At 46.1% G+C, this 11,082-nt stretch overlaps 2 protein-coding genes across 3 annotated transcripts; one reads left to right on the top strand and one right to left on the bottom strand.

Annotated features, from left to right (window-relative positions):
• Positions 1-1,265: 1,265 nt before the first annotated feature.
• LOC118507249 (eukaryotic translation initiation factor 2-alpha kinase 1-like) lies at positions 1,266-3,921 on the bottom strand. The gene is made up of 2 exons (XM_036045532.1): positions 3,695-3,921; positions 1,266-3,607 (listed from the first exon to the last, which is right to left on the bottom strand). Exons 1-2 carry the CDS (start codon positions 3,780-3,782, stop codon positions 1,614-1,616), a joined length of 2,082 nt encoding a protein of 693 aa, XP_035901425.1. The 5' UTR covers positions 3,783-3,921; the 3' UTR covers positions 1,266-1,613.
• A 243-nt stretch (positions 3,922-4,164) lies between these two features.
• On the top strand, positions 4,165-10,208 carry LOC118507237 (peroxisome biogenesis factor 1). Of its 2 annotated transcripts, XM_036045487.1 has the most exons (11): positions 4,165-4,278; positions 4,349-4,473; positions 4,631-4,858; positions 4,927-5,041; positions 5,115-6,515; positions 6,579-6,837; positions 6,907-7,523; positions 7,910-8,268; positions 8,341-8,514; positions 9,694-9,797; positions 9,917-10,208. In XM_036045487.1, the coding sequence occupies exons 2-11, from the start codon at positions 4,381-4,383 to the stop codon at positions 9,984-9,986; spliced, it is 3,420 nt and encodes a 1,139-aa protein (XP_035901380.1). In that variant the 5' UTR covers positions 4,165-4,278; positions 4,349-4,380; the 3' UTR covers positions 9,987-10,208. The 2 variants fall into 2 exon arrangements, with proteins under 2 accessions (XP_035901380.1, XP_035901381.1); XM_036045488.1 differs by lacking the exon at positions 4,165-4,278 and having other exon boundaries at positions 4,363-4,473; positions 4,538-4,858.
• Positions 10,209-11,082: the final 874 nt, after the last annotated feature.

Below are 11,082 nucleotides of genomic sequence, written 5' to 3'. Positions count from 1 at the left end.
TCTGCGGTCAAAATCGGAGTGAGTTTATTAAGTTTTATTTACATACAAGTTGCTTACTGGGAATTGGATGGGGAAGGGGAAGGTATTGACGATTCTTGATGACTATTGTTGATGCGGCTATTGCATGTTTTGCAATCGGTAACTAGGTCAGACGATCAACACGGTTTGCTGATCGACGCTGTTTGCTGATCGGTGCAATTTATCAGTGCAGTGGCCGGTGGCGGTTGACAATACTAAAAAATGCTGTGTTGACAGCGCAGGTTGTTAACTCGCGCAAGGGTGCTGGCTGCCAACGAAGTCATACTACAGCCTGAGGAAACTTCTCCACTCTAAATACCTGTCACGACGGACGAAGCTGGGATTGTACAGAACATTTCTAGTCCCCAGTACTCACATACGCCTCTGAGACATGGACTCTGTCCAAAACTGACGAAGCCCTCTTAGCCGAGAGGAAGATGCTCAGAAGGATTTTTGGTCCCGTATGTGTGGAAGGACAATGGAGGAGCCGCTACAATAACGAGCTCTACGAGCTGTACGAAAGTCTCATCATTGTGCAGCGTATTAGACTCACCAGGCTCCGGTGGGCAGGTCACGTCATGAGAATGACACCGGACGACCCAGCCCGTAAAGTCCTTTTAGGCCGTCCACACGGACAGAGGAGATGTGGTAGGCCCAAATTGAGATGGAGTGATGGCGTTGATGCGTCCGCAAGAACGGCCGGGATAACGGATTGGCAGACGACGGCGCTAAACCATGTGCGGTATCGAGGATTGTTTCAGCAGGCCAAGACCGCAAAGCGGTTGTAGCACCTGATAAGTAAGTAAGTAAGTATTGATTCGGAGGTATGGATGTAGCTCAGTCGAGATTTTGAACTCTCTGTCTTCTTGGCCCAACGACTTCTTTGTTCATGCCTTGCATTACTGGCTTACTAGACTTAATGATACCACGTAATTGGATATTCAGTTCTCACTACGGGGGAACGGTCTGGATGTGATTTGAACACCGGTCCTGTCGTATAAATATCGGCTCTATCATCGGAAAGTGACCAAAATATTACTATTTAACCCTTGGAGCTCTAGAACCCATGGAAACTTAGGTGAAGCTCGTTCTCTGAGAAAGAACCATAGGACACATGTTCTGAAGATACTTCTCTTCTTAGTGTTGAAGAACTATAAAATCTCTTGTAGATCTTTGAACACCGGTGAAATTCGTTCCCTAAAGAAGAGTCACAAGATACATGTTCTGAAGAGACTTTGTGCTTATTGTTTTTTTTTTTATTCATAAAGTTGTGCTTACTGTTGAAGAACTATAAGATCTCCTTACAAAATGAGAATCTTTTCACTCATGAGCTATTAAACAACTTTTCCAATGATTTCGGAACGTTGTCTGCGACACTATAGCTGAAATAACATTTCTATGCGTAATTTATTGACGCCATCACAATACTCGCGCTCTTAACCTAGAATTTAAGTAAGTCTTTTTGGCTAGGATAGCGTGAACTTAACGGTACGCAAACACTTTTAATTTAATCGTTAACTATTCGCAAAGCACATACTTTCAATCGTAACGCTACAATCCCGGAGATAAAAGAAAATTTCAAAGACGATTACCACTCAATCCTTCTCATCTTGTGCCCGTTGCTGGTTTTGTTGAGCTTTCGCTTCCTTCTCTTGATATGATCGGAGCATTTCTTTGAGCTTTTTAATTTCCTCGTCCTTGCTACGAAGCTCCATGTCTTTGCTGCGGAGCTGTATCTCCTTGTTTTGCATCTCCATGCTCATGTAGATCAGCTCCTGCTCCTTTACGATGAGCGTGCGAGTGGTGCGTTGCTCCATCAGCGTACGTTCCTCTTCCGTCTCGAGCTGTACCCGCTGCTGTTCATCGATTTGTGTCCTCAAGCTGGAAATCTCTTCCTCACGCAGTGACAAGCTACGACGCAACTCCGATATCACCCGATCGCGATTAATGCGAATGCGATTGACGGCTTCAACTAGATCCTGCATCCCCGGTCGTCTCGTAGGTTGGATGTGAAGCAAATTTTTCAACAGTCCCGTAAAATCACGATCCAACTCGGAGGGAAAATGTCCCCGCCGCACCTGCTTGATCGTTTCCGCACGTTCCATATCGGTTGAGAACGGTATCAGCAGCTCGAGCAGTATTATGCCAAGCGAGTAGATGTCGGACTTTGGATCGCACTGGCCTTCCAGCTGTTCCGGCGCGGCATAGAGCGGCGTACCAAAGCCAACACCCACGTGGGAACTTTGCAGCGGGCAAGCCAAACCGAAATCGCCTAACTGAATGCTGATTTTTGAGTCATGGTGGGATAGACTTACAAAAATATTGCTTGGCTTAATATCGTGGTGCACAATACCGCGCGAGTGTATGTAGTTCAATCCATTAAGCAGTTGTTGGAAAATATCGATCACGATGTCTAGATGCTGCACGTTGCTCTCCGCCTGGGAGTCATCTTTGGACGATTCCGAACTACGGCGGGAAGGTGACTCTCGGTCGAACGGTTCACTATCGCTGGTGTTGGAAATCTGTGAGCTTTGTCGACAGAACGAGTTCCGGGGAAAGGAGGCCACCAGACCTAGCTCGTTGTTCAAGAAATCGATATAGAATTGGGCAAAGTTTTCGGCAGTGTTACGCTGATCGAGCCATTCGCGTAAGGTCAGATGGCAGAGAGTCATCTGGATGTACAGGGTGGCCCACTTCAGGTTAATGTGTGGTTGCGATTCCTCGATGCTAACCACGCTCCGCGATGCATCTTCCACTTCCGCAATCTGGTGCCGTGCCTCATCGCTATTCTCCGGCTCTTGCTCGCCATTACTCCTTTCGAACAGAATGCTGAACTCTTCCGAATCATGTTCTGGTCGCCGCAATGAATCGCTTATATCACGCGTCCCTTCAGCGTCCTCATCTTCGTCCGAAGCAGAACTCTCGTCGTCGTCGTCGATCGTCGATGAACTGTTGACGCTGTTCTTCCCCGGGGACATCAGTGGCTCGAGCCAGGCCGCTTTGTAAGGTACAATGTTGATGTGATTTAGGCTGGCAAGTGTTTTTACCTCGGCTAGGTGTACAAGCACATTCTTTATGGTGGTGGATCGGATGGTCACCTTCTTCACGGCGTACACGATATCGTCCAGCTTGTTGCGGGACCGGTACACCTTACCGAACCCACCGCCGGCGATGAAGGAAAGCTCCTCGAACTCTCGGTAGTAGCGTGACCACTCGAGCCCCGCCGGCAGTGGCCAGTACTCTTGCAGATCGGGCAACACAACCGGTAAATCCCGGCCACGTGCAATACTGACAAGATGGTACAAGGCTTTCTGGTACTGGTTGCGCATCATCTCGAACTCTCCCATCGTGTAGGTTTCGTCGATCAAGTTCACCGCATGCAACCGGTCACAGATCGTCTTGTACAGGACGCGCGATCGTTCTGCGTCCGGTTCCAGCAGGGCGCACAGCTGCTGCAGCAAGCTTTCCACCAGCAGACTCACCGGTGCCGATGCTTTCGTTGCCAGCCGGGTCTGAAGCGTACGTTGCTCTTTGTGCAGCTCGGCGGTGGTTCGCGTTACCACGGACAGTAGGTTGGTTGTTGATTCGGCTAAGGATTTAGAACAACAGACACATAAATTCCAGTACTTTCCAGAATATTCTGACGAAATGTTGGTAGCTTTTGCAAGCATCTTACCCGAATCAAACTTCTTGATGGTTTCAATGTTGTTCCAATCGATGTCCATATCATCATCGTCTTCTGACTCCATCGTTAAGCTTACCATATCTTTGCAGCGACAGTGTTTAGTGGGGAATTAAGCATTAAAATAAATAAATTCGGGAATAGGCTACACGCAAGAATAAACTCCGCACTCCACAGAAAGCAAGAATCAAAACAAAACCACGTCAAACGCATTGCAGGGTTCTTCGGCAATAAATTATTCCAAGCAATTTAACAACAACGCAAGACAACCCATTAAAAGAGATATAAGACTCAATAAAAGAAGAGAATTCAGTTAAAAAATTTGAAATACAAAACAATAACTGGAAATGTACAAAATATTTAAAAAAAAATCACCAAACTTTCCGCGTGTTCAAATACCATTTCGACTGTGCTGTCACATTGACAATGTGGTTGTGCGTTGAAAATGTTACTTGGGTCACATGCGCCGGATTGACAGTTCCCCATCAGCTGTACAAAACGAAAGGTTCAAAACAAATGCGGCGATAAGCTATCAGTGCTGATTTATGATTTTCACTGTCCCAGTACCTGCCCGATAGGTGCGTATAATTTTCCCGTGGCTCCGACGAGTACAGTACAAAGATCACGCATTGTATTGGTATGTTTCAGTGTTAGTATAACCAGTTTGGTGTGGCCCGAAAATGTTCCGAAGATCGCTGACCGTTTCCTACTCGCCGTTCCGGAACAATTATGTCACGCTACCGGACAGCTACTATCGGATGCTTTCCAGCTACGTAAGTTGCATGATAATACTTATTTGCCTGATTGTGATTGCTTCCGGTATGGTTTTCCTTACAGCTGGGGATCCTTCCTAAATGGATGATTAATTTTTCCTTTCATAATCGATGGACGCTCGGTGCCGTGGTACCGGCGGGATGTGTTTATTTTTAGAAAAACGGGTGTCTCTGCTTGACGCATCACATCGACACGTTCTACGTGTCGTGGGCACCGTACGGGGGTGGCGGTTTGCAGGAGAACCACATCGGCATAAACGCGCAAGTAGCCAAATCGATGGGACTCAAGGAGGGCGACGCCGTGATGGTGGCGATGATCATAGACGTTCGATCGTTAAAGCGGGTGGAAGTGAGCGCCGTGAGTGAGAAGGATTGGGAAATGTTGGTACGTATGATTTACTGTCTGCCGTCCTGTGGAATGTCGATTGTTAAGGTTGGAATGTTGGGTTTCAGCAAATCAGTAGCAGCCGCATCCAATCAATGCTGCTCGACCAAACGAGGATCGTTACGAAGGGACAGAACCTGATCGTGTGGATAAATGATTCCATCAGCATTAAAATCAAAATAAGTAAGACAAATTTACACTTAAATTACCAAAAAAAAATATTATTGTACGACTAAAACTCCAATTTTGATTGCAGAATTCACCATCCCTGCACTGCCGTTCGGTAGGTTGGAAAATGATACCGAGCTGGTGGTGGAACCGTTCAAAAAGCTTCCCGGGCTTAAAAATACCCAGCCGGAAATTCCAAAACTAACACGCAGTAACACCAATCTAAACATCGCCGAACTCGTACGACAGCGCAACATGGAGCGCAAAAAGTCTAGCGAATATATAAGCGCCCTAGAAAATGGGTTGTCTGCGTGCACTATTGCAAGCACACCACCTGCGGACTTGGAGACAAGAATAGTTCCGTCCGCTGAAAGCTTAAAAAGGCGACCCATTTCGTGGCAGAGAGCATCCGAGGCCAACAAGGAAAATGGTGTGATGTCGGCGGGAAACACACCAAAGAACACCCTGCAACGATCTTCAACAAGCGGCAGCAATTCATCGTCTGGGTCGGTGGCGGCAATGAATGCCCAAACGGCAGTAAGGAATTCTTCCTTCGAAAAGGATCTCGAACGTCATCTGAACCGGCTGCAGACGAGCAAATCGATGGCAAACTTTATGGCGTACGATTCAACTACTTCACCCAAGACGGAAAGTCCCATCATGAGTCCGAAGCGGGAACCGAGCAAAACGGTCCACCTGGATGGACTGATCGAAACGCTCGGACAGAATGTAGCAAAGGTGTACGAATTCCGAGTGATCCGAGGCGTGTGGAACTGTCGACGTAATACGACACAGATTTGTGACATCCACACGACGAAGGAAAATGTCCCTAGCACGATGGACATCAACAAACCGTGCCTGCTGACGACGAACGATAATCGTGAGTACTACGTGAATGTGCGACTCGCCACGGACACTGAACGATTCCCGCAGAATGCTTACCCCACGGTGGAGATAAACGATCGGCTGATGGAACAGTTGGAAATCAATCACGGTGAGAAAATCACGCTCAAACCCATACACAACGCACTGAACATTGTGGATCGGATTGAGCTGCTTCCGGCAACGAAGGTAGCACCGCTGATTGAAGAAGATATTGCCGAAAAGTTCAAGCAGTTCGTTCTGCACAACTCCAAGATACATGCGCTGTTGCTAAACCAGGATCAACTTTTTAAACTGCCCGAGTACTACGTGACGATCAAGTTGCAGCCACAGTCGTTGAAGTACTGCTTGATTAACAGTACAATACTGCGACACAGCAAAATAAGCTGCACCGGTGAGGTAAAACCGGTGGCCGGATACTCGGATGGAGATGGCAGCAAAAAGAAAGCTCCGGCCATTAAGGAACCGGAACCGGCCGAACAGTGTAAGCTGGTGAAGATAGAGAAAATCGAACGGATTATTGAGGAGTGTACCGATCGGTTAAAGTATGCACTGTGTCTGGATGCACGCAGTAAGGTGGCGCAGCAGTGTAATATGTTTATTGCAGGTGAGAAGACCGTTAAAAGGTTCTAACTAGCAAGCATTTGAACTTGAATTTTGTATTCCGCAGGTTCCTCGCAGAGTGGAAGGAAAACGGTGTGCGAGGATATACTCAAGCGGCTAGCTGAATCACCGTTCTACTGCTTCTCAACCACCTTCGACTGTGCCAAACACAAGGGACGCAAGCCAGACTCGATTCAGAAAGATTTGCGTCATGCACTCTACCTCTGCATGTTTCACAGTCCGGCGGTGCTGTTCATGGACGGATTGGACGTGTTGACGCATCAGCCAGGCGATCAGAACACACCCGATGCTGAATATCACAATAAGTAAGGACGCTCATAACCGTTTCGCGAACCATTTCCCGTTAATAAATTGATTCCTATTTACATTTCTAGAGTATCGGACGTGATTCGTAAGCAAATAGAAGAGTTCACGAGCAATAATCCGATCGCTGTGATCGCTTCCATCAGCAGCTCGTCCAACCTCAACCGTCGGCTTCATTCTTCCCGTGGGTATCATCTGTTTCAGCAGCTCGTCAAGATACCGAACCTCGACAAGACTGACCGGGAGGGTGCGTTGAAAAGCTTGTTCGTACATCGACAGTGTAAGCTTGATCGGCGTATCGATTGGAAGCGGTTGGCGAATCAGACGGAAGGGTACGCCATCGGTAGCCTTGTGCAGCTGGTGGATCGTGCCGTGTTCTACGCGTACAAGCAGAACAGTAAGTTCCCGTTCGTGACGGAGGAAATGGTTGCCAATGCGCTGGATGTAACGAATCGGTACTGTTTGGTGGGGATCGAAAATCACAAACAGTCCAACCAGATGGACGAGCAAGATGAGGATGATGATATCGCGGGCGATAAAATACCGGGCCTGGAGGGTGCGATCGAAGTGTTTCAGGAGGTGCTTATGTGGCCGACAAGGTTTCCGAAAATCTTTGAAGCATCACCGCTTCGCAATCAGGCCGGCATACTGCTGTTTGGGCCGCCGGGAACTGGCAAAACGTACCTTGGTAAGTGTCTTGTGTAGTGATGGGCGAGTCGAGTCGAACCTACCCGGGTTGGAGCCATCCTTAGGCGGCGCGGAATCGTTCGGGTGGTATTTCTAGTTCCAACGAATTCGGATCGACCCGTGGGTGCAACGAGTCCGGGTCGACCCCTAGCGATTTCGGAACGATCCATGGATTAGACCGAACTCTTCGAGCTCGAACCGGTCTACCTGAACCTAAGGGTCGAATTCGCGTATGCTTTCCTGTACCTACGGATCGACCCGAACTCGTTGTAACCACGGATCGAATTCAATTCCTCTAGAAACGAACTCGACTCCGTATCGATCCGTGAAAAGAGTCGCAAGACCCATCCCTAGCTGTTAATACATTAAATTTAATTTAATTTTCAGTATCAAAATTGGCCAAAACTTGGAATCTACGAATGATCTCCGTAAAGGGCCCGGAACTGCTGGCGAAGTACATTGGCCAGAGCGAGGAAAACGTGCGCAATTTGTTCGACCGGGCAAGAAGCGCAAAGCCTTGTGTGCTGTTTTTCGATGAGTTTGACAGCTTAGCACCGCGCCGAGGACACGATTCGACCGGCGTTACGGATCGTGTCGTTAATCAACTGCTTACCGAGCTGGACGGTGTGGAAGGATTGCAGGGTGTGACTGTGATAGGAGCCACATCCCGCCCCGAACTGCTCGATCCAGCGCTGCTACGTTCCGGGCGTATCGATCGGCTGGTTGAGTGTGCTCTTCCGGGTGTGGTACGTAGGCTGGTGAACGAATCAATAGGAATTGTACGGTGAATCCATAGCTCTCTGCTTTTTGTCTTTCAGACTGCTCGTTTGGAGATATTCACCAACCATAGCAAATCGCTCACCCTCGATAAGGACGTCGATCTGCGGGAGTTTGCCGTGAAATCGGAGTACTACACGGGAGCGGATATCAGAAGCATTTTAACGACTGCAAATATGCTAGCCGTGCAGGAATGTCTTAGCATAGATCCCGAGGTAAGTAGTACAAGTTATCTTGTTAAGTTTGAAATAAACGTTTAAAAATAGTAGAGAAGTGTTGAGGATTCCACCCTGAACAATGAGCTGTTTAAAATAATACACTACGCTCAAGGAACATTTGTACAAAACCATCAATCGTACGGGGTTTGTTCGTTTTATTAGCCCCAAAACGATTATCGCTGGATGAACCGAGCGAGTCACCTTCTCTTTTAACGGCACTCAATGGCACTCCGCTTCTTACGGCGTTGTGACTTATCTATCTACCACCACCATCCCCCGGAAGGGTAATAGAAGTTCCGCACGAGAATGGAGCACGAAGCTGAGTAGCATTTAATTACAGGATTTTAATTATTCGCTATCGTCTTTGGAACGACTTTTAGCGAATGCTGCCTCTTTTAGCTGACTTTGTGTGCGACGATACGTCCGCCCAGATCATCATCACAAGGCCGAGGAGAGCCCGCGGTATAGTCCGCGGGAACGCTTAATTACTTTCCATCCATCCTGCCCCGATGGAAAGCACTGTCCTCGTTGCTTTGTCGCCCAAGTGCTTCGGAAAAGTTTCAACCGCGAACGTAGATAAGGTTGGCGGTTTCCCGTGTCGCTCGGCTAAGTGACGCAGAGAATCGCTTTGCACTGATGCACCACCACCACCAAGAGTTCTAATATCCTGTGAAACCGTCAGCTTCCAGATCCGCGCACCGGATGGATGGTAATGAGCTGCAGGTGAAGTTGTTTGTGTTCGGAGCGCTGCTTGAGAGAGATTGTTCTTTTTATGTGGAGTTCATTCTTCTGGTGGATTCTTGTTGGAAGCTTGCTCTCGCACTAGCTGCTGTTCCGAATGCGATATCTCCTAAGAACGTAGTTTGCTCGTGCTGCTGGTGTAAAGCCGATGATGAGCTGCCGATTATGTAAATGCATATGTGAAGATAGTGATACCTAGCATACCGACACCGACCGTGCTGGTCGCAAAGCGATAGAAATAAAGAGAGTGCTTAGCGTTCCTTTACTACCCTCTCATATCCTCAACGATTATTATGATGAGCGTCATCGGGGCGAGATGTTACGAAAAATGCTCATCGAGCGTGTGCGAACCGCTGGTTGGCGAAAGTAGACTGATTCATAAGAAAAGCAGCAATCCTAATGCTTCGTGTTTCGGTACACGTGTACTTATTTCAGAAAGTCCCTGAGCAGATAACGGTTAGCCAGCGGCATCTAGTGGAAGCGTTTAGCAGCACCAGACCATCGCTGACGGCACGGGATGTAGCCAAGTACAGGGAAACGTAAGTAATACCGCTAAACGACTTTACACTGCAGCCTCCCGTAAGCTTCATTAGCACCTCACCAAAGACCATTCAGCTAATAAAGCCTGTGTCGTACTTTCTTCCTCTTTCGTCCACAGCTACGCACGGTTCACTAACAAAGAACCTCCTTCGCGGGACTTTGTTGCCAAACGTGCTACATTAGCATAAAAGCATTCGGGGTTTTGTTTTTGTTTTACTTTACCAAAAAGTACCGCACTTGGAATGGGGGAGGGCGATTCTATTTTAGGAGGGAGTTGTGCTTTATTTTACGTTGACATTTGAACAAGTGTAGCATTTTTCGATTTTTTTTCGTTTGATTGGTTGGTTTGAATGGGATTTTTCCGTTTTATATGCAAGTAATAAACCTGTTGGCATTTTGTTATAAAAAAAGAAGTCGTTTTGGGAAGAATTTTGAGAAATGATTTACATGTACAAGAAGCTGTGATACAGTCCTTGACACAACTATATGAACACCTGTTTTTTTTTTTTTGGATTAAAAGTAGAAATAGAAGAGTTAGCTTAAATCGATGTTGCAGTAAGTTGTAAAGAATAACAAAACACACATTTTGAAGAAAAAGTTATAATTTAACACACACTGTAACAATTTGTTTTTGCACCTGAAAAATTTCCTCCATATCATACGAACACCTAGGGAAAATATATTTCTCCGTTATTGTATTGGCTTCAAAAATAGACTTTAGACAACTTTTTTAAAAGTAAATAAACCATTTTGAAACATATTACTAAACGTTATTGACGCCATGCCATAACCCATTTTTTATAACTTCTGGGCATGTTTAATAGGCTTTCAAATAACACTTCGCTAGAAATGCAAGCAATGCTAGAAATAGACAAGCAAAGCGTAAAATTCGATTATAAAACTTAGAAAAAGGTTAGACTAAAATGTAAACTTTTTTGTAATAATAAATTAAAATAATAATGATACACAATAAATAAATAAATAATGGTAAAAAGTGGGAAAATGGATGCACCGTTTGGGTAACTCAGTAGCGAAAAGTGAGTACCCTTGGGATACTTTATTCGGACTTTTGGCGAATTTTGCAGTTAAAATAAATTTGTTGAAGTGTATTTAAAAATAAATATTTCCTTCAAAATGTTTTACTCCCATCTCTAAAACCTACTACAACATCAATTCAAGCTAACTCTCGTTTTTCTACGTTTATTCCTAAATAACAGGTGTTTGAATAATTGTGTTAAGTACTATATTAACATTCAAACTGATTTCGAATTTTCAACCAAGTTT

This window comes from Anopheles stephensi, chromosome 2, assembly GCF_013141755.1.
Source record: "Anopheles stephensi strain Indian chromosome 2, UCI_ANSTEP_V1.0, whole genome shotgun sequence".
In the NCBI taxonomy this organism is placed as follows: domain Eukaryota; kingdom Metazoa; phylum Arthropoda; class Insecta; order Diptera; family Culicidae; genus Anopheles; species Anopheles stephensi.
This window is presented reverse-complemented; position numbering and strand designations above follow the sequence as displayed.